This window comes from Epinephelus lanceolatus, chromosome 23, assembly GCF_041903045.1.
Source record: "Epinephelus lanceolatus isolate andai-2023 chromosome 23, ASM4190304v1, whole genome shotgun sequence".
NCBI classification, from domain to species: Eukaryota; Metazoa; Chordata; class Actinopteri; order Perciformes; family Serranidae; genus Epinephelus; species Epinephelus lanceolatus.
In genome coordinates, this window is record NC_135756.1 from 32,360,557 (window position 1) to 32,387,229 (window position 26,673).

General features: G+C 40.6%; 2 protein-coding genes and 1 long non-coding RNA gene across 4 annotated transcripts in view; all 3 read right to left on the bottom strand.

Moving 5' to 3' along the window:
* Nucleotides 1–8,691, bottom strand: part of cnot4b (CCR4-NOT transcription complex, subunit 4b) — a 50,752-nt gene extending 42,061 nt beyond the window's left edge. For both annotated transcript variants that reach the window (XM_078165087.1, XM_033614931.2), the window contains exon 1: nucleotides 8,460–8,691. The gene's annotated coding sequence lies outside the window, so the exon portion shown is untranslated. The remainder of the gene's footprint in view (nucleotides 1–8,459) is intronic.
* Nucleotides 8,692–13,898: 5,207 nt separating this feature from the next.
* LOC117249146 (toll-like receptor 1) lies at nucleotides 13,899–18,546 on the bottom strand. Its single transcript, XM_033614550.2, has 2 exons — nucleotides 18,456–18,546; nucleotides 13,899–16,915 (listed from the first exon to the last, which is right to left on the bottom strand). The coding sequence occupies exons 1-2, from the start codon at nucleotides 18,467–18,469 to the stop codon at nucleotides 14,446–14,448; spliced, it is 2,484 nt and encodes an 827-aa protein (XP_033470441.1). The 5' UTR covers nucleotides 18,470–18,546; the 3' UTR covers nucleotides 13,899–14,445.
* A 5,684-nt stretch (nucleotides 18,547–24,230) lies between these two features.
* Nucleotides 24,231–26,253, bottom strand: LOC117249153 (uncharacterized). The gene is made up of 4 exons (XR_004500962.2): nucleotides 25,830–26,253; nucleotides 25,668–25,754; nucleotides 25,515–25,579; nucleotides 24,231–25,446 (listed from the first exon to the last, which is right to left on the bottom strand). It is a non-coding gene; the product is annotated as an uncharacterized LOC117249153 (long non-coding RNA).
* Nucleotides 26,254–26,673: the final 420 nt, after the last annotated feature.

The window sequence follows — 26,673 nt, forward strand, 5'->3', positions numbered from 1 at the left end:
CTAGACAAGTTGTGCGAGAGTTCGTAAACAGATGTTTTGATACAGTTTTAAATGCTGTTAAATGTGGACTGCGAAAGTTCACCTTTTTTGTATTCTCCGTTCCCCATCGAGGCCTGCCAGAAAAACAAAGGTTTTCTTCACGAATTCAAGGAAGCATGCGGTATAGTGTACTAAATGTCTGAGTCACCCAAACTTCCTGATAAATGCATACTGCTGATGAGATTTCGGGTTAGTATTTGTGCTATGAAATATGCTTGTTTGGGCCCATCATCACAGAAAGTAATCTAAAATTAGCTTAGATGAAACATTGACTAGTAAGGCAGCTGAAAGTGCCGCTTTCCAGCTATGATGTGTGGATTCAGTGAGAGCGTTTCACAACCATAAGAACTACTGAAGCTGTTATTATGTATTATGTCATGATGTAGCTGTGTCACAGAGGGCTAGAGAGAAGATGTTAAACTTAGTCTGGATCAGTCTAAGTGGCCAATAAAACTATTGTAAAAACCTCTGCAGGCTGACACTGTGGCTTAATTGGCAAGAAACTGGGTGATTTTATAACACATGATTTACTTTTAAGCACGGATGGGCATTCAGCTAATGGATGGATGATGACCAAAACTGCAACACATAAGCTTTGTGACCTTTTTTGCTCGCTGTAAGCTATATCTTTTTAGCGGGAGTTTAGACAGACTGCTGTAAAGCCAGCTTCAGAACCCAATCACCACAAAAAAAAGGCATTGTACGTTTTTGCAAACTATGAATACATTACAGTTGTAAGTTATTATGTCGCAGATATGTAAAAATATTTCAACATCACTGTGGTTAAGGGGTGGTTCGGTTTAGGCACAAAAACTACTTGGTTATGGTTTGGAAAAGATCCATTTTTGCTTAAAAAACCCGCTTTTCATTGCACTTTCCTGGCTGAAAAAACAGCGGCAGGCCGCAAAAACACCCACGTGTGGAGTCTGAAAAGCCACTGGAAAGACAGCAATGGATGGCTAAAACAAAACTGTTGTTCTTTGTTTGTTGGTCTAAAGCAGTGGTCTGCAGCTTGGCAGGCGTCTACTCATAGATGTGAAATGGAAAAATTAAAGCTGTCCTAGTAGACGACCGCTGTATCTCCTGAGCCACAGCTGCCCAGTTGTGTGACATTGTTGTGTGTGTGCATTACAAGTTTTGGTGCAAATGGTATTCGTTAGGTTAAAAGGATTAAAATCACAGACAACCGGTGTGATTATTACAAACACAGGAGCTCCCCAGGTGATATCAGCGCTGTGCAAACAACATTTCAGTGGCAAGACTGTAGTATTGAAACACTAACAGCTCCTCGTTTGCTCTGCTTTCCTGCATGGTGCTAACCTGGAGAATTTTCCTCCTTCAGGTGGGAGAAGTCCCTTTTACACATTGTTTTGCTGCTTCTCCATCCTATATAAAGCCCTTTATACACAGAGATCGCACTATAGGGTTACTACTAGGTCTCTTCTATATGCCACCTTTGCATTTTTACGCAGAACCAAACACCAGCGGCATCATTACGCTCCAGTGTGTGATTTAAGACAGCATGCCAACGTCATGGAATCAAAAGTGGCGTTTTTTTTTTTCCCTGTTAAAAGGGTTTTTTTGGGGGAGTTTTCCCTTATCTGCTGCAAGGGTCCTAAGGACAGAGGGATGTCGTATGCTGTAAAGCCCTGTGAGGCAAATTGTGATTTGTGATATTGGGCTTTATAAATAAAATTGATTGATTGATTGACGGGCTTCACATGTAACACAAGAGCCTCGGCCTCTAGCCTGAGATATAACATACATGTGGGCAGCACTTTCTAAACAGTAGCAAAGGCAAAACATGGCAATGACAACCACTTACCATCTCTGTTATATGATCTCTCTTATATGGCAGCTGATCTCATCCTCTGTTCAGAGGGTAAGGAGCTCCTGAATCCCATTGTTTTCCCAGCTTGGGCACATTTTCATCTGCTGTTTTTCCTCTTTGAGTTAGCTGCTAACTGCTATCAGCTACTTTTAAATCTCCCGCAGTGGATTGCACGCTTAACAAGTCGTCAAAATATCACACCTGTCCTGCCCATGATACGGTTCTGTCAGCTGTTTTGTACAAGCGTAGTTTTGGCGCTGTTACTACCTCCAATGGCGGAATCAAGGCAAAACAACTCTGTGCCCCCATTCTTAATTTTTCATTTTATATACTTTATTATTCCCAAGGGGAAATTCAATTTTCAAATACATTTTAACAGCTTGATATTCCTGCCTTAAAGAGAGTGTAAAATTGACCTAAAAGGTACGATCGTGGAATGTGGGGACAGAGTAGTTTCACTTTTAAGGCGGCATCAGAGGTAGTAACAGTATCAAAACTAGGTCTGTATAAATGGGACAGCAGACAGGACAGGATCATGGGTAACACGCACGTAACACATGTTATGCGTGCAATCAACCACAAACGACTTAAAAGTCGGTTGGTAGCGGTTAACAGCTGAATCAAAAAACAAAAACAGCAGACCAAAGTGTCTGCAAATTGGGAAAACAACGAGGTCCGGGAGCTCCTTAACCTCTGAGCAGAGGACGAAATCAGCCGTCAAATAAGAGAGACGGTAAATGGTTGTTATTGCCATGTTATGCCATTGTTATTGTTTATAAGGCGCTGCAATTGCATAACTGTATGGAATATTAGAGGCTGATGTTGTTGTGTTACAAGTCATGCCTGTCACACCTCTTTTGATTCCACAATGCTGGAATGCTATCTAAAATAACACACACTGGAACGGAATGATGCTGCTAGTGCTTGGCTCTGTAAAAATGTAAAGGCAGCATAAAGAAGGGACTTCATACCAGCTCTATAGCGTGACCTTCATGTAAAGGGGCTAGAGACTCATAGCAGAACAACCCCAACTTACTGCCCCTTAGCTCACTGCTAGATAAACACTGACCGTTTTATTGTGGTGAAACACAAGATGAAGAGTCTCCTCAGGGAGCAAGGCAGAAATATCTCTATTTACAGTGTGTCAGTTAGAAAAAATGATCATACAGTAATTTGTTTCCCCTTACAGGGTGTTGCCTGAGAAGAAGCCAAGCTGAGGCCATCACTAACCAACAGAGACAGCACTGCACGTGCAGAATGACACTGTTGCAAATCAGGCACATAAAAGGAACTACAACACTGTCTTCTGATCGTTGTTAAGCATGCATGCAGGCAGTTATGACTTTTTCTCATTAATAATTAACTGAAGTGCATTGTCTGAACGCTCATAAAGAAACATAAACGACACACACGACTGTTTGCATAAGACTTCAAACCTTACTATCCCATGACAACTTGCTTATTTAAACATGACAAAGAGCAGGGCGCAATGTCTCGAGTGTGTAAGAGAAAAGTTACATTAATAACACTATCATAGGTACATCATAAGCAAAGCTGTATCACGTTTGGGTAGCCTGTTGTTTGAAACATGTCACTGCTACTACCAGTAAAAAATAACTAATTTTCTGTAGCATCAGCATGGGGAGTCTGCAAAGCTGGTACCATGTACCTCTGTCCTGCAAGCAACAACTCATAGTCACCACACAGAGGGTGTGATACATGACTGAGAAGTGCCTGCCCTTTCCTTGAAAGTCTGAGTCATCTTACCGCTACTAGACCATCGGGACGCCAAATAACACTAAAGATACACCCCATTTATTTATTATAATGTGTGACCTTGGTAGTTTTCAACCTGGATCCTATTGTCACATGTCTGTGTCTAAGTTACTCTTGTGAGCAACAATTTTTGAAATTTGGTCTAGTATTGAACGAGCACTGCAGCCGACTGTGGTGAAACAGACTGCAGTGTACCCGGCAGGGAAATATGTACCTCGTCAATTTCTGTCCTCTAAAAGGTGCTTGTTTCTGCTGCCAACAGGCTCACAGTTATAATGGGTGTCTGACAACATTATGGAGAGGAGCATGCAGAGTAATTACCTTACACTTGTTCCATTAAGACAGTCATAATAACAATCTGAGCCTGTCAGTGGCTCTTTTAGTTTCCAACTGCAAGAAGTCACCTATAGTTAGATTTCAGAATGTCAGACCAGTGAAAGGTAAAGAAAAAAGTTTCATTTCTCTGTGGGGTACATAAATTTCTTAGACACTCATAATAACAATCTGAGCCAAAGGGGCAAAAACAAGCACTTTAAATGGATGTAAACTGATGGGGTGCACCCGCCCTGAGTGGTTACATTGCTGCCAGCTGCAGCACTCATTACTGGACCACTTTCAAACACTGTTGTTTTCAAAACACAAAAACATGGGGAAAAAGATTCCAAGCTGAAAAATTCAAAAGTTACCCTTTAATAATAAAAAAAAAACAAAAACAAAAACAAAAAAAACTCAGCTGTTTTTACATTGAATTTTTACATTCAGTGCAGCTTCCTGTATCTGTCAAGTAGGCTTGGGCAGTATCTATTTTTTGTTTTATTTCTTCATACCTTCCTGGAATATCACTGGGGTATACAGTATGTAAGTGTACCTTTGTGCAATGGTGCACACAAAACCATCAGTATCACTGTAATACCATCATACCACCCAAGGCTACCTTTATATTTCTGACACTTGGCGCTGTGGACACATTTAGGGTACTAAGACAAAAAAATATTGAGGTTTGAGTCCTAGATCTGTACACCAACAAATTCAAACTCAATTTCATACCAGGAAGTGTGTAGTGTATAATGGATTTATCAGAGCTTTTTACTGAAAACAATGACAGCAGCCTAAATTTGGTTAAAAAGCTCCATAATGCTCAGACACACTACAGTATTAGTAATAATTCTCTGTGGGTTCATCACTACCAGAGACATCTTTCACATTAAACATAGTTATTTGACCCATTGTAAAAATATTTTTCGATGCAATTTCAAACACAAGAAGAAATATCACACAGCATACGACAGCCTGGTTCCTAGCTGTGGGGATGTTTTGATCTGGACCACAGTGTTACAGTGACCGATTAACATTACCGTCGTCAGTCTCAACTCCCTCCTGCTAGTGGAAACACTCCACGTCACCCCTCTTAGATTAGATTAGATTAAATTCAACTGTATTGTCATTGCACAGAGTACAGGTACTGAGCCAACACAATTAAGTTCAGCATCTAACCAGACGCAGTAAAAAGCAGTAAAGTGCAGAGTAATGTACATATGTATGTCTAGTGGTGTAATAAATTATAAATATAGTATGATAAACAGTAAAGGGTGGAGAACACATCTACAATACTCTTTCAAAGGGGAATGCAGTTTAATAGCTCATAACAGCAAAGCCGTGTGGTTAGTTTTACCATGTGACACAGAAACTTTGCCTGGAGGCATGGTTGCTCTCTAACTGGTTTAAAAGGCACAAACGATTCTGTCCAAACAGTTCAGTACAGCCTGCTCCTGGCTCTCAGCATGCAGGTTTTAATCACTGCAGGGCAAAGTGTGCCACAACAGGACCAGATTCCTACTGCAGCACACTAATGCAACCCAGGTTGAATATGTCATGGGGGTGACAGTTACAATGTAAGGAGAGGAATAAAAATTGGCTACAATCAACTCCATTAAACTTGCTCATTACAATGAAACAAACACTTAAAGAGACGTCAGCTGCCCTGTGATAGCACTGTGTGCCTCTGGGGCTGGTACTTTTGGAAAGCTAAGTTCTGTTTATAAGGAGGAGTCCAATAGGAATAGTGTCAGAGCTGTGCCAAAAGGAGAATACTGGCATCACCACACAGACAACCACAATCTTCCGGTTTGAGAAGTCATGCTGACAACCTCAGGCACTTTACTTATTCAGGCTTTACAGAGACACTGGGGTTTGTTTTGGTGATGAGGCCAAATAGTTAATATATGCACATCAATTAACAGACTCCAAGCCAGGAATTCAACAATTACTGATTCTGATCACATCATAGCTTGCCACCTGTCCCAGACTTGTTTTACTTTTCTTTCCTTAGCTGCATGCTCAGAAAAGGACAGGACTGAGTGAGCTTAAAGGACATTTTCAAAGTTCATACATGTTATCCCTACAGTGTAAAGGCGGGGTTATACTTGTGCGTCAGCTCTATGCAGAGCCTACGCCGTAGCCTATACACATGGCCTACGCTGTTGTGAGCATTTATACTTGTATGGTGTTGTGTCTGTGTCACTCTGCAGTTACACCTTCAAAACACTAGTCAGCGGTGGGGTTTCTTTGAAGTACTGATAACCTCAGTTGATTCAAAACACACCCAAAACACACATTAAACATGGCTTAATAGGAACAATTTCAATTACAAGTACACATATCAGCTTCACTATAACTCGCAGCAGGATTCACAGACAAAGCACTTGCCGGACACATTTTCCCCACAAATACAACATGCTAATGTTATTAGCACAAGCCTATGACATTTTACATTGTATAAATTAGCCTAGTGGCTAGTGGAGATTTCCTATACTCATATGAAGCCAGGATAAATCGCACACAAGACTTAAAATGCTATTTTGTGGAGGCTTTATTTTCTTCACAATTTATTGTTTCTTATCTGTGAAATAAAAGTAAATAAAAGCTTTGTTTCCACTGAGGGAAATCGTTTTCAGCTTACAAAGATTTACAGGAGGTCCACGTAACGGGAAGTTACATTTCTGGGGAGGTGCACATCAGGCTACGACGCAGAAGTATAAATGCCACTTCCAAAAACATTAGTATATAAACAACTCTCCCAAATCCAAAAACTATGGCACTAGAACTTAAACTTGTGATGTTGTAGTATACAGTCTTGACCTGTGGCATCACAAGTTTGAGACTGACTTCTCAGGTTTCTGGCTTTGAGAGAGTAGCTCATGTTCACATCAAGTTCACAGCTGAACTTTCTTAGGCCATGGAAATCGTAATTTCGGCAGTGTTCTCCTTTAACTATTCTTCATATGGTCAGAATGGCTCTTAAACAGTGAAAACAATCTAAATGTGCCAAACATGTTGAGAATTTTGTAAAGTTTGTAAGCTCTGTATAGTGCCTATTTAGCTTATATATAAATATTAAAGTTATGCACTTGTCTAATTGTATCATAGTTTTTAACCACTGGGGAGGGACTTTCTAGTTCAGTTTAAGGCAGGGTTAGGCAACCTGCGGCTCTGAAGCCACATGTGCAAAATCTCAGTTGCAGTGGCTACAGTAGTATTAATATGTTTTGCGGCTCCAGATAAATTTTTTAAATTATTTTTGGTCAAATATGGCTCTTTTGATAGTGAAGGTTCTCGACCCCTGGACAAAGGAAGGGCATATAAATTTAAATGGTTGCATTTTGTATTTATTTCACTGCAGATTTTTGAAGACAACATGACATATGTTTTCTTTAAAAATCACCAAAATTACACCATTTGTCATAGCCAGAAACTGTAAAAACAGAATCTATTGTTGGATTGTCAAATTTCCGATAGTCCTTGGACACATCATGTGTGATGACGCTTCTGTCAGGAAAAAAAAAAACTTAACCAAATCTGAGCTTGAAATAGGGATATTAAATTAAAATCACTTTATCCTATGTCTTATTTGACCAAAAATAAATGTTTGCATGAACTAATCAACATGCATGACAAGAATGAAAAACTGTGGCTTTTTTCAGCTCCGGAATTTTGTCAACGTTTAACTTTCAAACATAACGGGTAAGTTTTAAAAATCTAATAACTGATTTATTGTAGAAGGAGGGTCATGCATTTTCCGCCAGTCACTCAGGCTGGCTCAAGGAAATCTAGTTGTTGCTTTAGGGAGGGTCAAAATACAAAACAACAAAAAAACGAAGTCACGCCCCAGCTACCCCCTTCCCCTAATAAGTAGGGAACAGTCCATTGTAATAAAGTGTGAAATGACATTGTTTGAGGGTTAGCACCAGCAGCTTTGTTGTTAGTCATGTACCGGGTGAAGTAGCCTAACACTACAGTGGGGCGCCACCGGCTGTGTAGCTAAGCTAACCAGCTAGTAAGTTAACCGGCTATGCTAACCGGCTTGGTTGCCAGGCTAGACTGCTGCTAGCTACGGTCTGTCTGTATGACGTCGGCTAAGGGGTTTTCTTGAGCTCTGCCATATCGTAAAACGTAACGCTCACGGTGTGATAAACCCTGCCACCAAAGTTATTAAAAGACACTGACACTTCCTCTCACGCAAATGTGCTGTTAATAAGTTGTGTTCCTCACAGAAGTATGTCAGGAAGAGGAGTTTATGCGGCCTGCCCTCCGCCGGTAGAGCCCGACATAACCGAAACAGCAGCCCAACGTGAGTGAAGCTGCCTCGGCTCTCCTGTCGTAGCGGCGCCTCTAACAGACCAGCGATAGTCGGACAGCTGTAGAAAGCTTGGGCTCAACTATGTCTCTTATGTCAACCAATATAAATAATGATTCAGGGCATAGCCTAGTTTATGGCGTTGGTTTAATTGGGATAACTGTTAGTCTGAATACTCACCCTGCCTAAGTGTTATTGGAGATTCCTCTGTAGGATGTTGAGAGAGAAGTATGCCTGAATGGGACAGTTACTCCGTCACAGCGAGCTGCCGTCTGTGGGACTCAGTAGCGGTTGTCCTCAGGAGACAACCGGCCTTTTCTCTCAGCTTATAAAGGTGCTGGCTACCTACTTACACCACAAACCACCATCTTACATTGAAAGGAGGAGAGAACAGGGGCAACTATACAACTCAGTGAGTCGGCGCAAATCGTCTTGATGTTGCATGCAAGGAATGATGGGTATTGTAGTCTCTACCAGCAAAGCATTTCCACAACTAATGGCTAAAACGTTGTTGTTGCTATTAGTTTATCATACAAAGAATATTGCTTAAAATGGTATTAAAAAAAATAATAAGAATGAATTTTAAAATGAATCACTTGACTTAACTGTTTTAAATATGTTACTGTCTTTTATGAAAAAGCACCATTTATAACAGCATAAAGTTTATGAATTGTAATTTTTGTTTTTATAATGTGGTACCATATTTAACCATGACTATTTACATTGTAGATTCTCACTGAAGGCATCAAAACTATGAATGAACACATGTGGAGTTATGTACTTAACAAAAAAAGGTGAAATAACTGAAAACATGTTTTATATTCTAGTTTCTTCAAAATAGCCACCCTTTGCTCTGATTACTGCTTTGCACACTCTTGGCATTCTCTCCATGAGCTTCAAGAGGTAGTCACCTGAAATGGTTTTCCAACAGTCTTGAAGGAGTTCCCAGAGGTGTTTAGCACTTGTTGGCCCCTTTGCCTTCACTCTGCGGTCCAGCTCACCCCAAACCATCTCGATTGGGTTCAGGTCCGGTGACTGTGGAGGCCAGGTCATCTGCCGCTGCACTCCATCACTCTCCTTCTTGGTCAAATAGCCCTTACACAGCCTGGAGGTGTGTTTGGGGTCATTGTCCTGTTGAAAAATAAATGATCGTCCAACTAAACGCAAACCGGATGGGATGGCATGTCGCTGCAGGATGCTGTGGTAGCCATGCTGGTTCAGTGTGCCTTCAATTTTGAATAAATCCCCAACAGTGTCACCAGCAAAACACCCCCACACCATCACACCTCCTCCTCCATGCTTCACAGTGGGAACCAGGCATGTGGAATACATCCGTTCACCTTTTCTGCGTCTCACAAAGACACGACGGTTGGAACCAAAGATCTCAAATTTGGACTCATCAGACCAAAGCACAGATTTCCACTGGTCTAATGTCCATTCCTTGTGTTTCTTGGCCCAAACAAATCTCTTCTGCTTGTTGCCTCTCCTTAGCAGTGGTTTCCTAGCAGCTATTTGACCATGAAGGCCTGATTCGCGCAGTCTCCTCTTAACAGTTGTTCTAGAGATGGGTCTGCTGCTAGAACTCTGTGTGGCATTCGTCTGGTCTCTGATCTGAGCTGCTGTTAACTTGCCATTTCTGAGGCTGGTGACTCGGATGAACTTATCCTCAGAAGCAGAGGTGACTCTTGGTCTTCCTTTCCTGGGTCGGTCCTCATGTGTGCCAGTTTGGTTGTAGCGCTTGATGGTTTTTGCGACTCCACTTGGGGACACGTTTAAAGTTTTTGCAATTTTCCGGACTGACTGACCTTCATTTCTTAAAGTAATGATGGCCACTCGTTTTTCTTTAGTTAGCTGATTGGTTCTTGCCATAATATGAATTTTAACAGTTGTCCAATAGGGCTGTCGGCTGTGTATTAACCTGACTTCTGCACAACACAGCTGATGGTCCCAACCCCATTGATAAAGCAAGAAATTCCACTAATTAACCCTGATAAGGCACACCTGTGAAGTGGAAACCATTTCAGGTGACTACCTCTTGAAGCTCATGGAGAGAATGCCAAGAGTGTGCAAAGCAGTAATCAGAGCAAAGGGTGGCTATTTTGAAGAAACTAGAATATAAAACATGTTTTCAGTTATTTCACCTTTTTTTGTTAAGTACATAACTCCACATGTGTTCATTCATAGTTTTGATGCCTTCAGTGAGAATCTACAATGTAAATAGTCATGAAAATAAAGAAAACGCATTGAATGAGAAGGTGTGTCCAAACTTTTGGCCTGTACTGTATATATATATTTATTATTATTTATTTTTTTTAAACATTTTGTCAACATCCTGGTATCTTTTCCTCTAAATGCTGCTGAGGTCATGTCTAAATGAATCTCAATAGCAGTAGCTAGTCTTGAACCTCAAAGCTACCTATGGACTCCACATCCAACAATGGTAAAAGTCTCGGAGGAAAACAGAGATATTGATAATGGGTGGAGAGATTCATTTGCTCTTACCAAATGTTGATTAATAGCTCACTGCTGACTAGCCACCCTGTGCTAAAACATAATAATGAATACTAATTTAGACCTATTGATAGGCTATTTTTAAGGCAATAGTCTGTGTTACCTTCATAAGACTCAAATATGTTCAGCAACTCTAGATAGATTTTTTTTTTTTTTTCAATTTTTGGTCAAAAATGGCTCTTTTGATAGTAAAGGTTGCTGACCCCTGTGTTAGGCAATTTATTGTTTTTCAATAGGCTAGCTGTCCTTTTACCTCAAAACACAAACATAGCTACAGCTTTAATTTGAAGGAGTACATTGATTGTAAGGAACAAAACACTTAATGGGAACAAGCCTTCTCAAGTTTCGGGGAGACTCGTGGGTACCCACAGAAGAGAACCCATTTTCATTCAGATATGTTGAGATGAGAGTTCAGGGGACCCCTTTAAAATTGCCCTTGCCAGCTGTTTGCTTGCCAAAATTTAGCCTCACTTTGGAGCAATATTTAGCCCCAGCAAGCTATGCTGACATGGTTGATACCAGAGGCCCGTTTCACAAAGCAGGTTTAGTGAAAACTCAGAATCTGTTAACCCTGAAATGAGGGAAACTCTGAGTTTTCCGTTTCAAAAAGGGAGGTAACTCAAACCAGAGAAAGAGGGGTAACTCTAGCCTGTTTCAGAGAGAGAGGTAACTTAAGCGCTCGGTCAGTTACCATAGTAACAGACTCTATGAACCTAACCTGGTCGGGACCAGGTTTTTCTCAATGAACCTTGAGTTTCTCTCTGTCTCCGCCCTCTTTCAGAGCCACACACTCCATTTGATTTCCTCATTCATTCAGTCAGCAGGCGAGTTTTGGCGTAGCCTAGTTCTGTCGTCTGTCATTTAAAAAAAATCATTTAAAAAATCAGAGTCAGTATATTAGAAGTCCATTAGGCACAGTAGGTGGCGACTTTTTTCACTAACATGGCATGTCCTTTTGATAACGATCCCGTGGATGAAGGTGCAGAATTACTGCACAGAGAATTAAATATTCGTCGGGAGATGGTTTCACGTCACAGTCCATCATCTACACAACCTAATCCGTCCTTACATTTGCAACATTACCAGTCATAGTCATGCTCTCACATCCCAGCAGATATTGTATGTTGCACTGTATTTCTTTGCAAATGGAAGTTTTTTGTACAATGTCGGAGATGCTGAGCACTTGAGTAGGCTAAGGCAACTGTATGCAGGGTGGTCAGAAAAGTGTGCTCGTTTTACGGGCATCTGTCTTCTTTCTGTTGGCTGAGTAGAAGTCTGTGTTAGTTTAAATGGGCTTAATTATTTAACAGAACATGATACAGATGAGAAGACATTTATGTGTGTGAAAACAGCATTATGTTGGGGATAAAACAACTGCACTGTCAAACAGCCACTTAATATTTACTTTACAATGTAAAACATGATCAAAATGAGATACCTCGATGAGATTATGCCGAGGTCTTACCTGTTTGAACAATGTTTTTATATTTCATCCTAAACTGCTGCCAACGTGTGCAAACTCGCCGTATGAGCGCATTAAGATTTCTAATTCTAGTGGGGTGAAAAACGCAGCCCTCCTCGTCCCCGTTGTCATGGTGACTCGTCGAATCGGGGCTCCATTGATGCTGGCTTTTTTTAGTCGTGGTGCACGCGCTTAACTCCAGGTGAAACTACTCCGTGTTGATTAAACTGATTCAAATCAGCTGTTCTGGAACCGGAAACTCAGAGTTTCCTATCTCAGAGTAGATCAACTAAGAGTTCAGGATTAGACTCAGAGTTTGTTGAACCTGCTTTGTGAAACGGACCCCAGGTGGCCTAGTTTCACAAGGTACCACAACATTTGTGCTAGCTTTAAAATGTGCCACTCTTGTTTTCATCAGGAGAGGTCAGTAGGGAGGCCTGCAATTCAGGGTCAGTGGCCATGGACCTTTTTGCCACCCTTTGGGAGTGCCACTGATATAGAGCTGACAGCAATGGCATATACCACATACATTTATTTAACACACAGCTTCTCAATACAAATTACATTAGCAGCCATATGCAAGGAACCATGACAACCAAGTTTCAAATATGTACTCACATGAATTATGAACCCAAATATGCATTTTGTATCTAAGAAAATGCATGAAATCTTTTTAAATTATTTGTACAAAATATCTGCCAAAGACATCTATACAGCCTTTCTGATTCATTCCTTCATACTGGTGTGTGGTGTAGGGTAGCTCTACAAACAGTAGATGGAGACATTTGCTTACATTAAAAAATGCTCTAAACAGATGACACAAACACAAGGCCACAGAGCAGAACAAGTGATCCATTTCTCAGCAGGCAAAAGATGAAGCCAGTTGAATTAGTGAAACATTTGACACTGCTGAAGATCTGAATATTTCTATTTTGTTAGGCCTATATCTTTAAATGTCAGAAAATGATTCTATTTTTTGTTCAAGCTTTGTGCAAACCATTTTAACTCTGACTACACAGATACATCTTTAACTAGATTTTGACTTACTGAAATGCTTTTTGAAAAAGGTCCTGTTGGATAGACCTCTAATTACTGTACCTAATGACTTGTTTTTTTTTTTAAGTTAAGTTGTACGAAAACCCTGATTAAAAGTAAATTTGTGTTGTCATCATAAAACTAATTTTGACCAGTTACAACAGAAATATACATAACTCCAATTCAGTAGCCTATATTTGGCTAATCAAAGGGGGATATCCTCAGTATTAAAGTAAATATCATTAACATATTTTGACAAACAAATAATAAGACTTAATTTTGAACCTTGTGTCAGGTCAAGACCAAAATGTGTTTTGAAAAACTACTGTACCAAAAGCTGGCACTGAATGTCTACTTAGATTTGTAATCTTATTTACTTATTCATGTGATATAAATAATAATGTTGGCAATTTCTGACTATTTTATTCAGACAAGGCTCATGACAGTTGTGTGTGTTTAGACAATATACAACTTTTAAATGATTTAGCTTCTTTTATTTAATAAAAAGGGGTTTGTAGAAAAAAACATGTTTATATAAAGTGAGATCTGGTTCTGTTTGTGTTCTTAAAGAACTGTCATTGTGACTGATGACTATTTTCAAAGATGCTTTATTTATCAATCCACAGAGGCAATTTCACAAAATGCAGCTGAAGTGTTACTCTTTGCATACTCCTACACACCATACACATGTATATACACATGTATATTCAGAGGGGTAGCACAGGTCATAATATATATACATAGATATCTACAACTGTCGATCTGTATTTACAGTACAACTTCTCATGTCAGATTTACAGTAATCATAGATGAAGAACCAACTCTGTCATCTTCAGTTTGTGGTTATAGGATACGTTCACATTTGTTCAAGTCTCGTTTTAATACAATACTCACATGCCTGTAAGTACACTGAAAACAATACTGGTAGCTGCAACAGTTCTCCTGTCCATGCTGACTGCAAAGAGATTCTCTTTCAAAGCAATTTAACTGCAAGCAATGAGGGACAAATTGCTGAATTTCCACTTTGTGTTACTTGCTCTCTGTAACAGATAAGCAAGGAAACACAGTATTGAAGCACAAAGAGTCATTTCTTGCATTAAAAAGACACTGTCTTTGGAAAGTACCGACTCAATTTGTCTAACTCAGACTGCTGAAGTCTTAGTCTTGATCTGTCAGTAAAGGTACTGTATCTGCAATAGCCAAAGCCACATCCTTCATAACCACAGATGTGTCTGCCATATGCAGCATGGATTTAAGACTTGCCCAGAAAACCTGCTGCTTCCGTTCATCCTTGGGCCACTCCAGGTATGTCTGCTGCCTCAGTAAACTCCTGAGTCTCAAGAACTTCTTAGGCAGAGAGTAAGTTGGAATGGGCTCCAGTAATATGAAGACTAAAGAGTCCCGCTGGACACTGATGGCTCTGTGCTGGGCAAAGAAGAGCTCGTAATTGCACCATTCACTCTGGACAAAATGTTTGGAGAGGACGAACAGCGTCTTGTAACTGGACTCCACACAGTTGATGATGTTGTCTATGATCCACTCACCAGGGACGAAGTCGCGCTCGTGAACACAGAGTGAACACCCAGCACCTTCCAGAGAGGGCACCAGTTGGCTGTCTACCCAGTCAGAGTCCTGATGACTGTAGGAGATGAACGCATGATAACTAAATGATACATTCTTCAACATGTTAGAGCGCTTCTTGCCTCTCCTCTTCACCCTGATCCACACCCATAACATCTTAGTATACCACACTCCATCACATTTATAGAAAACAAGACCTATCGCAGCACATATAAGGATTATTACAGGAACAGCAACTGCAGCTTGAAGCCACATCTCACATGACAGCTCACTGGTTTTGTACTCTGAGAGTGGCAGAGCTGCAAAAGCTGGTGGGGTGCTGCATGTATAATCGAAGGGCCAATCGAGTAGCATAGATTTGTTGAGAACAGTGACGAACCAGTAGGAGTCGCATGAGCAGACAAACGGATTGCCTCCAGCTTTGAGGGTCTGAAGCCTGGGAAGTCCTGCCAAGCCCTCCCTGGATATAGTCGTGATAGCATTCTGGTCTATGTAGAGACTGAGCAGAGCCGGGGCGCTGAGATCAGCAGGGATAACCTGGATGCTGTTGGAGCTGAGTTGGAGGTGTGTCAGACTGGGAAACCGAGACAGATCCTCTTTCGTTATGGCTGTTATTCCCGTCTTTGACAAGTCAATCCTCTCAAAGTTTGCTGAGAGGTATTTAAAGACACTGTTGCCCAGGTTGTTGTTTCCCAGGCTGAGCTCAGTCAGCTGAGCAGGCCAAGAGCAGTCCCCGTCCAAGCTGATGGAGTTAAAGCTGAGGTCCAGAGACTCTAATGTCTTCATCTGATGCGTCTTCTCAGAGATAAAGGAAAGACTGCTGAAGCGGTTCTTGCTTAAAGATAGTCTCTTGAGTTTAGGGAAGACGGAGGTGTATGAACAATGAATCCACCAGAAGCCTGAATCCGGCAAGAGGTTATCTGACAGATCCAATGTCTCCAGGGAGGGCAAAGCAGATAACAGGTTGCAGGGTAAAATGTTCATTCCAGTCCCAGAGAATTTTAAATAGGTCAGATTTGAGATGGCCTCAAAGCTCATGTTGAATGTGGGGTATTTGTACTGATAGTGATTTATCCCATTGAAGGTAATCGAGGATAGGTTGATTGTGTGATTAATGGTGCGAAACTGAAACCCATCCGGTGTATCTTCACTATAAGTGATGTTGACAAATGAGAGATCATAAAGGTAGGAGAGCCACACATTCTTCAGAAACACCTCCATGAATGAGCTGTTCGTCCAAGTGTTTTCTATGGTGAGATTCTTTATAAATGGCATTGTCCTCAGGTTTTTAAAAAGGTTGCCAGTGTCACTGCAATTGTCTGGAAATAGAGTGATGAATCTCAGTGATGTTGCTTTTGTCACATTCAAGTCCGCGAGGACATTCTCAAATGTATTCAAATCCCCACAAAAAGGTGCAAAAATTGACACAGTTTCAAGAGACTTCAGTTTTGTGAGAGCACCAGAATCATAGTTTTGCCAGTGAATCCCTGCTCCCAAAGTCAGATGATGTAGAGAAACGTTTGTCAGTGGATCAAAGTCATCATAGTTGATTGACAGAGCAGCTGTACTACCTAACACCAGCACATCCAGATTGATTAGCTTCTGAAAGGATGCTGGAATTCGATAGCTGTTGTACAGGTTGTTAGCCAAATCAAGGATTTTCAGCCATTTCAATGAAATGTCCGGGATGATGGGTAACTCATTGTAAGATATGTTGAGAACTTTGAGTGCTGGTGTGTGACTGAACACAGCAGGAGAAATTTCTCGCAAGCCACAGTGAGTTACCGTCAGATAGCAGAGTTGGGACAGTCCAGAAAACGGAGCTCCGTTCAGTCTTTGGATGGAGTTGTAAGAAAGATCCAGATACTGCGTGTCATTGGGAAGATTTGAGGGAACACTTGTTAGATTCTGATGGGAGAGGTCTCTCATTCCTCGCCTTGAGGTGACGCACAGTTTAAATCCACTTTCATCTTCTTTGACAGCCACACAGTCAGGTTTGATTAGGGACACGATGGCAATGGTCCCAATCAGAAAAGTCACACTTGTGCTGAAACAGAAAAACAATGGAAAAAAATAAGTCTCAATGCTCAGCTTTTTAGACTTATTTTTTTTTTAGTTGCGTGTACTCTATACGGCCAGAAAAAGAGGTAGGTATACCTCCGTACAGGGATGGGCAGTATTTCTATTACTTGTATTCAAAATACGTATTTCAATTACATTTGAGTATTTTGTAATTTGTATTTGATAAGGCCAATAAAAAGCAAATGTAATTTGTGACAAAATACTTTTGAGTGGAGTAATTTTGTATTTAAAATATTCAAAATACTTTCTCCACGAATCAAAAAACAAAAATAATAGGCTACACATTCTTATAGCTTTTTAATATTTTTATCTATATGTTTTGTTAACTTGGGCCATTCAACGTGCCCTTCAATGACCTAGTGGTCTGTTTTACTGGACTGTGCATAACATAGGAAATTGTATGTTGTTGTGGTTGATGCTTGGGATGAGTACGCTACAAATGAATTGCCTCACGTGGGATCAATAAAGTTGTCTGAAGTTAAATCTGAATCAATAAATAATATTTTAGGGTAGCCTACATGTCCCTAGCTTTTTTTCTCTTTTTTTATTTGAAAAAAGTTGAACACAGGGCTCCAAAGGCTCCAAGTTAGACAGCAAACAAGTTAACTAGCTACAGTAGCTACAGTATCTTGCTGCTGTTTAGCTAGACCGTTAGTGGACAGTTCACAGCACAGCTAGACTAGACTTGCCAGGCATGCTGCTCACATGGATGGACCCACATTACCAGTAGACTACCTGTTCACTTTTGTATTCATTAGCCATTTATTTCTATTCATTTTTCTGTGCAGAGCTTGATGTTTTTATTCGTATGACTTTCATAGTACACATAGGCCTAATGCTATTCATATGTTATTATCACAGTGTCTGAATATTTTATTTGTTGATACAAAAAAGTTTATGGGCTGTTAAGTCAGGTTAATAAATATACATAATCAAGTTGTTGTCTTTTAATGGCTTTGCTTCGTTACACTTAGTTCTGTGACTGTTCTGCCGGTTTTTTAGTGGGGTTCATCAGAGCTTTGTGTATATCCTATAGCCCAAACTTACATACTCTGCTATACCAAATTGTGAGAAAACAAACGCAAATTTGCTACTATCACATGGACGAATCATAGGCATTTTTTCTGGTATAGTTAATCATGGTCTCTAGTTGCAGAATGCAAATTGTGAGCATTTTTAGTCGAGGACTTTTTGAGTTATTCACAAAAAGCTTTGTGGACCCACCGACCAGCCAACAACCAACTGACCGACAGAGTGACCTATAGAGCTGCGGATCGCTGCTAAAAAGAAAACGAAAAAAAGTATTTTCTGTATTTGAAAATACAAAATACATGTATTTTATTTTGATACATTTATTTGAAGTGTATTTTGTATTTTGTATCAAAATACAGTTTGATGTATTTTTTCCCATCTCTGCCTCCATATACCAGCATATACCCTCCACTGCACCACTGAGTACTACAAAATGAAAACAAAAATGTAAGGGAGAATAATAAGTACATTACCTTTGGGTGGACATAGCTTTCGAAGCAGTTGTTTCCAACAGAGTATGAGGAGCTAAGGTCTGAGCTGTACTCTGTGTGCTCTGACTTTTATTCTGTGTATTCTGAAAGGCAATCTATCAACCACTAAATCTCTGTTCCTGTTTCTTCTTCCTGTAAATTCCTCTTTTCTCTGTTTTTTCCCTTTTCACATGACAGCAAATGATGTTTGATTGAGGATTTAGCCCAAAGTACATTAAGATAGTATATGATAAAAATAAATTACAATGGTATAAATAACTAGCCAGTAGCATTTTTTTTTTTGTATCTCAGTATCTGGACGTTTTTGGACTGGAGACAATAACTGACAGACCCCTGTCCATTTTGTAAGAAACATGCAAAGCCCAACAGTTACATATTTTTTCAGCCTCATTTGTGTCCACCCCTGACAAAAAATATAAGAAAACAGCCATGAGAATTCAGAATTTATAAGCTCATCCATCACTTTTATAAAACATCATTTAAAGTGTTTCATAAGAATTTGATACACGATGGCGCTAAGATTAGGTTCACACTGTTAAAGTCTAATGTCTCTCAAGTCATATTGTATTATAAGGACATGATCATAATACTGTGCAAGGTCAAAATTCAAAAGAGCTCATAATTACTTAGCCTAAAGGCCTTAAAGGAACAGTATGTAAGATTTAGGGAGATTTAGTGGCATCTAGTGGCAAGTATTACAGACTGCTACATGCTGAAACCTCCCTGGTTAGAATTCTTTTAGTGTTCATTCCTCAGGAGGTTTTTAGTGGGAGTCAAATTATCCGCAGAGGTCTCGCCCTCTCCCAAAACAAACAGAGCAGCTGATTTAGACTGGTAAAAACACTGAATGAAGCAGTTTCATAAAACAAATCAGTGTTTCTCTGACCCTGTTTTGCATGTCAGAGATGGGTTGTTAGCCTAACGACTGCTAGTATGTGCTCACCTTTTTTCTCTGATAACTTAAAGTCAAGACAGGGAGAGGCAAATTATCCACAGAGCTCTCTTTGTCTCCAAGGAAACAGACCCAGTGATTTAAACTGGTCTAACACAGAGAAAAAAAAAGTAATTGGAAGGTAAAATATCAGTGTTTTTCCAATGATGTCGTTGTGAAGGGGCTGCTTACAATTTTGGCCAATGCATAAATGGGAACGGCCCTATCTAGAGCCAATGCTTGGTTTCGCCTTTCAGGGCTACTGTAGAAACATGGTGGTACAACATGGTGATCTCCGTAGATGAGACCCTGCTCCCTACGTAGTTATAAACGGCCCACTTTAAGGTAATAAAAACACAACAATTCTTAATTTCAGGTAATCATCCACTAAAGAAAGCCTACTTATTATATCATATTCCATTTCTGCCAATACATCCCCCTAAATCCTACACACTTGAGTTTTAAAACTGTAGTTGGTAACCTTAATAAAACTATCTTTCTGTCAGAATTGCTGAAACTGTTACTATATCTTGACAGTAGTACATAAGACAGATGATCTGTGAAAAAAGTCATATTCCTCTGCCTCATCATAGTGCTTCTAATGGTATTCACTAGAACCTACCACAGCTGAAGGAAAACAACAGCGGTGTGAACTGGCTGGTCTGAGCTCGACTCAAGCCAGCTGATGGTGTCACCTGCAACTCCACTGGTCAAATTGACGGCAGCCAGTTTTAGAACATAAAGCATGTCACCTGTTTCAACAGCCAATTGGCTTGTAGTGAAGTTCGCTGGTCAAGTCAAAATGAATACAGATGGCATGTTCAATGGCTGCAGCACGTGCTCCGTCCCCGCCGAGCTCTCTGTTTCCAACCTCACAGTGTGCCGGTGTCAGACTGTGGGTAGCTGCTTAATCAGAAGAAAACTAGTGAAAACAACACATCTAAAAATAGATATGACCCAACACCGTAAAGTGTCACAAGTAAATTTATTACCCAAATCAAAGTGGCATGAAATGATCTGCTGTGGTATGAAGTCACAAGGTAAACAGACTATGTGTAACTCTCTGTGTCAATCAAATCAACTGACAAACAACACATTGGAGTGTTTCTGCTGTGCATGGAAGTTCAGTGTGGTGATCAGAAATCCCTGGAGGATTTCTGGAGGAATTTATCTGCAAGAAAAAAAGAAAAGCTTTCATAACTATTCTTAAGTTTCATTTCACTTTTTGTGTTTGCAGCTTCAATACAGGACTTTACTGACTTCTGTCCTCCCCCAGTCTTTCAACATCGCCCTTGTAGTTACGCATAGGATTTGTTTGAAATCAACATATTCTTGTAGCCATTATTTCTCAAGCACCATTGCCTCACATAGGAAGTGATGTAATTTTCATTTGCAACAACACGACATAATAGAAATTAGAATCAAGTTAACAGGTTGTATAAAAATTTACAACCTTTTTTTTTCTTCAACTAATAAATTATTTCTGCACACTTATAAACTGTCATTTCTCCAGCAGTTTTTGACAGGTTTAAGGAGTGATACACGAGCACACACTTACTGATCATCAATTAAAAAACTCAACATCTCTCTATCTATGCTCTCAAAAACTAACCTGAGATGACTAGGATTTGTACCCAGGTTCTTTGTAAACTGACTTATCCATCTCACTGTTAAGAAGCAGGGAAAATAATTTTAATTAAACCCCAAGTATGCCCGTTCATTTACGTTTTAACAGGTCTGACGCTACTATGTGCCCGGCTGTATCTAGGCTAATGGCTAACATGCTAACTATTATTTTTATGTCACTAGTCACTTGAAACAAATTTAGGACGATAGGAGACAGGTTGAAATAAACCGAAATTCCCCTTTAAATATGCATAACTTTCAGCCTTAATACAATGTAAATGGGTAAGCTATATATAAAAAATAATCTCTCACTCAGTTGTTATATATGTTGAAATTACCTACACAGACCAAAACAGTTTCTTGTACCAAGCTGTAAACATAATTATTTCTGTTGTAACATTGGGCATTTTAACATGGGGGTCTATGGAGATTGACTTGCTCTTGGAGCCAGCCTCTAATGGCCTTTAGAGGAACTGCAGTTTTTGGCACTTCTGCACTGACTCCTTTTTTTTCAGCCTTGGAGGTTGCCAGTTGCTCACAACAACTGTGGATTATCCTGAGTAATCAGGTCATAATTTCTGGAAAGAGTTTTTCAAATGTATTTCTTTGGCGCTTTAAGCACCAAAAAGCCAAGTGCCATCTAGGTCCATTATATTGGAGAGAAGGCAGATGTCTCTACGGCCGATATCTCCAACACTCAGCAACTCACACCAAAACAATCTAGACTGATAAATAGCACTACAGGTAAGATGAAAAATATGTAGTTTTGATTTCAGTGTAAATTGTCCCTTTAAACAAACTCCCAGCTGACAGAGGTTACTGAGATCAGAGGAAATTACAGGAAACTTTCAATCACTATTTTGTTCACTACAGCAACAACTGGAGGAACTGTTGCAGAATATTTGGTAAAGTCAAGGGGCCACAGAGATATGTACTTGTCTGTTAGGACAGGCCCTTCAACTGTCACTTTCCCAGGATCAGGTTACTTGGTATGGTCCTAAGCATCCTGTGCAGTGTGAGGAGCAGCTACAGCTCTTCGTTTGGATTCTACAGCTATGCTGAAAAAATTAAAAAGCAGAAGTAATTTCATTGTCATATAATGCTGTCTTAGAAAGAGGAAGAGCAGCAAGCTGGTAGAAACAATAAATATTACTGACTGGCATCCAGCTTCCTTCATAAAATACAGTAAGAAGGATAGTAAATGGTAAATGGACTGCACTTGTATAGTGCCTTTGTAGTCTTCTTGGCCACTGAAAGCGCTTTGTACACTACAAGTCACATTCACCCATTTACACACTGTTTCACACACCGGTGGCTGAGGCTGCCATACAGGGTGCCATAGGGGCTACTCAGTAACCATTTACACGCACTCACACACTGATGAAACAGCCACCAAGTGCAATTTGGGGTTCAGTATCTTGCCCAGGAATGCTTTGACATGAGGATTGGAGGAGCCAGGGATCGAACCCCCGATCTTCCATTTGGTGCATTTTTTACATATAGATATTGATTTTATATATATATATATATATATATATATATATATATATATATATATATATATATATATATATATATATATATATATATATATATAAATTTTATTTACTCAACTGTTGTCTGCAAGGTAATTTTTCTTGGAAAACATTCCATTTTAGCCCCCTACCAGACAAGCTATGTTGACATAGCTTTAAAAATGAGTGCGCCACAGCCTCTTATAGACAGTAATGTTGGTCTCCAATTATTTTCGCCAGGGGGACCAGTGGGGGTTGGGCAGCAACGGTCTCAGGGTGGCCATGGCTCCTCCTGCTATGAGGACTAATAATGACAATGGTGACTGCTATAAGCAAGATAAATGCTGCTATTGAGGTTGTTTTAAATCAATGTTTCTTTTCAATATCGCCTAGCAAAAAAGTTTGATTTTGCTTCACTCCACTCTTGCTGGTATGGCAATACACATCAGTGTGGACTTAAATGACTTTAGATTTAGGTGGGCACATTGGTCTCTAGTGATTGGGAAAATGTGATTTGGGTAAATGTGGATGCAATGTTAGACTGAAGATGGAAATGGAGTATAACATACTGACAATGCTGTCTAATATTAGGCTACTAAAATCCCCTACAGATGATGTATTTCACTCTAAAGGCAGCATTTAATGGTCGGCAATGTTGCCCCTTGTTGCCTCTGTTTTTTTTTTTGTTTTTTTTTTTTGGTCAATCCAGCATACTGAATTGGCATCGGCAAGTCCCGTTGGTGAACGAAATGACTGATTGGCAGCTAAAGGGCATCTTTGGTATTATTCAATCTGGACTCCATTTTCTCATGTTTCTGTGTCCAAGTAACAAAGGGCAACAACAGTTTTTTAATTGGTCCAGTTTTTAGTGAGACTGATGCAGCTGGCAGCAGCGAATCAGGCTGCAATTACCACTTGCAGCAATTGTGCATCGTCAGTTTACTTCCACTAAATGTGCTTGTTTTTGCCACTGACAGGTTCAGACTGATATTCTGAGTGTGTCTGACAACATAATGAAAAGATTCACCACAGAGATAGTCCTTATTTGTTAAAGAGTGAAGTCCTTTGTGTTTAACCAGAAACAACCTTAAAATGGCTACCTCTAAAGCCACCAGACTCCATTTAAATCAACAGTAATTTTATTATCATAACACAGACTTTATTCAAGTCCACAAAAAAAAAAAACATTTTGCCTCGTCTTTCCACTGTTCCAACTATCACTGATTCTGGTTTGGTTGAATTAAACCCCTAAATCATCCTGTTAGATGTGGAAAATATGCTGGCAAGTCTGGTGGATTTGGAGATGGCAATGCTGGGGTTGTTTTGGGGCAAACAAAGGTCTATCTCTGTAAGGATACTTTCCATAATGTTGTTAGACACTTATAATAACAATCTGTGCCTGTTTGTGGCAAAAACGAGTACTTTTAGTGGAAATTCATTGGGGGTGCGCAATTGCCCCAAGTAATTATATTGCAGCCCGTTTTAGTGCTGCCAAATGCAACCCTCTCACTCAATAGTGGACCAATTTCAAAAACTTTTATTCCTTCTTGTCACTTAGACACACCATCTAGGAAAAAAAGGGTCTTGGTTTAAAAATATCAAAGTTACCCTTTAAGCTCAGTGCACTAGAAGAGAAACAGAAGTGAGGAATGTAAACAAAGAGCTAAAGTTAAGAGGAAGTGTGACCAAAACAAAGTTGTTACATAATGAAAGATTATTTTTCTCTAGCAGAAAGCTTTCCTGATGGTTTGTGTTATTGTTCACTGGTGCATGAGAATGTAGCAGTGCTACGAGGGTTGGATTTATTTATTTCTGTTAATAAGTGTCCGACAACGCCACCTAGGGGAATTTCACTCCCAGGAAATATATCAGAGGGGAAACGCCTCTCTAATACTGTAAACAAGGTCACACAGGTACGAGAGACACAGAGACTGACGGATTCCAAATAAAATATAAAAGAGAAAGTTTATTAACAATATTTCAAAATTTAAAATGCTGACCAATCTCAGTGATGATGCAAGCAAGATTACAATAATAATAACAAAAGGCAAATTATTGCACAATCCTCTGGGGCCTCTTGACAGGTTGGTTAAGTTTGCCAAAAAAAAAAGTGCATGTGCTGTGTAAAGGGGCTGAGGGCTCACCAGGCGGCGACGACTGAGGGGGAGGGGAAGGGTCCTGATGAGGCACACCACACGTGAAGAAAAAAAGAAACCACACACCATCAACTGACACCCATGTGCACTACTGTACAGGAAGTGAGTGGACCGCCACCGCAGGAATCAGTCAGTCGCTCGCCACACCAGCCCAACAGCTCCTGTCCAACAAAAGAGGCAGATATTAGTCAAGGCAAGGGGCAAGAAAAAAACAAAACCAAGCCAGAAACTGCCCCAACACCACACTATGCCGGGCCCAGGAGGTCTCCACCAAGGTTGATTGTGCTTTTGTTGATATAACAAACAAATAATAAACGAAAAAAAATAAGAAACCAAAACCTATGCAAAAATAACTGGATAACTAAACACAAAAAAAAATCTACAGAAAACAACAACGATCACAAAATCCACCAATGATCGAAATAATTATCTAATTACAATACAAAGAAACAATAATCAACCAATACTAATAGATTGCTGACGTGGATCAGTCCTCTTGGTGTAGCTTTAAGTCCTACGCTGCATTCATTTCCTCCACATGAGCAGCACTGCATACAGTTCAGCCAACACTTGAGTTTCATCCAGATTGACTTACGAAACTCCAAACACCCGCGCACACACACAACGAAAAACAATAGACACAAATGTAAGAGAACAATAAGCTTGCTGGGGTGAACCCGAGACAGAACAGGTGGACAGAACAGCAGCAGCAGCGCAGCGGCCCACGTCAGAGGAGGAGCCACCTGCTGTGATACAGACTAAAATTAATACGTGACTTGCAATTAGATGGATTAAAACAATCACGCATACATACCCGTGAGTGAGGGCGCAGCGTCACAGGCAACAGGAGAGATAGCCACCAACCAACCACCTTTATAGCTGCTAACAGCAAACAGAGACCAGAGTCACATAATGTGCAGCCCGACAGAGCGCATGAGACACGCCAGACACACACGAGCCAGCCTACCTGAGGGTTCCCAACGCGGTGCGCGGATTATTGCGCACGGCTCCGAGGCCACGCACTCCCAACCCCCGGCCAGAGTACAGGCCAACTCTGCTGGAGAACAGAAAGCGCATCAGACACGGCACCAATACGAGCCGGAGACGCAATAATAGTGTCTGAGCCTACCTGGCAAAGTGAGCAGAGGAGACGCGTCGACCTGCGTCTCAAGACAGCCACGTGGATCAAATTCTGCCACGCCAAACCACACTGCCGACACACACGCTCAGGTTTCCGGATAAGGTGGGGGGACGCACATCTGAGAGGCGCAGCTCTCCCCCATATATAGCTTTGGCTGGCCTCGCCCAGTACGCTGGTGAAATTGGATAATTGCTCCCAGCCCAGTGTCACTCAATGGGCGGGGAGCAAAGGGGCGAGCCTACACAGCTATCCACCTGACCCAGCACATACACAACATGAGTGGAGACGGGCTGTGCCGTCCTGCCACAATAAATATGCTCTGTTCTTTCAACATTGGATTGTGTTGTTAATGTGCTAACTGGCTAACTAGCCTCAAGGTGGTCTTCTGGCTTCCCTTTTTTGGATGAGGATTATATCTCTGTACCTCTTGTGGAGGCGCAGGATATACGTGCTGGTTGACCATCAGCCGCAGTCTTTATGGTGTGTTCACGTGCAACTTTTGGGGTGAGACACACCAACATCAGGCGCAGCAGCAGGGGGCCTTTGTCGCCACTAGTTCTGTGATGTCGGTATGGTGTATCTGGGCCTTAGGACACTCTGAATCACATCAAGGATGTTTCTTAAACAAACTTCCTCCCTAAAGGATCCTGGACTTCCTGACTTTTGATTACTACATTCTCCCTCAGGGGCCCTACACTCAGCAAGCAGCTTGTGGCACCCTGGAATCTTGTACCCATGGAGCCCCTTCAATCAACTCCTCAAGGATCAAAAATAACCTGGAATCCACTCAAGGTCTCCTTGGCCCTCTGAACATCCCTTCAGCATACCGGTG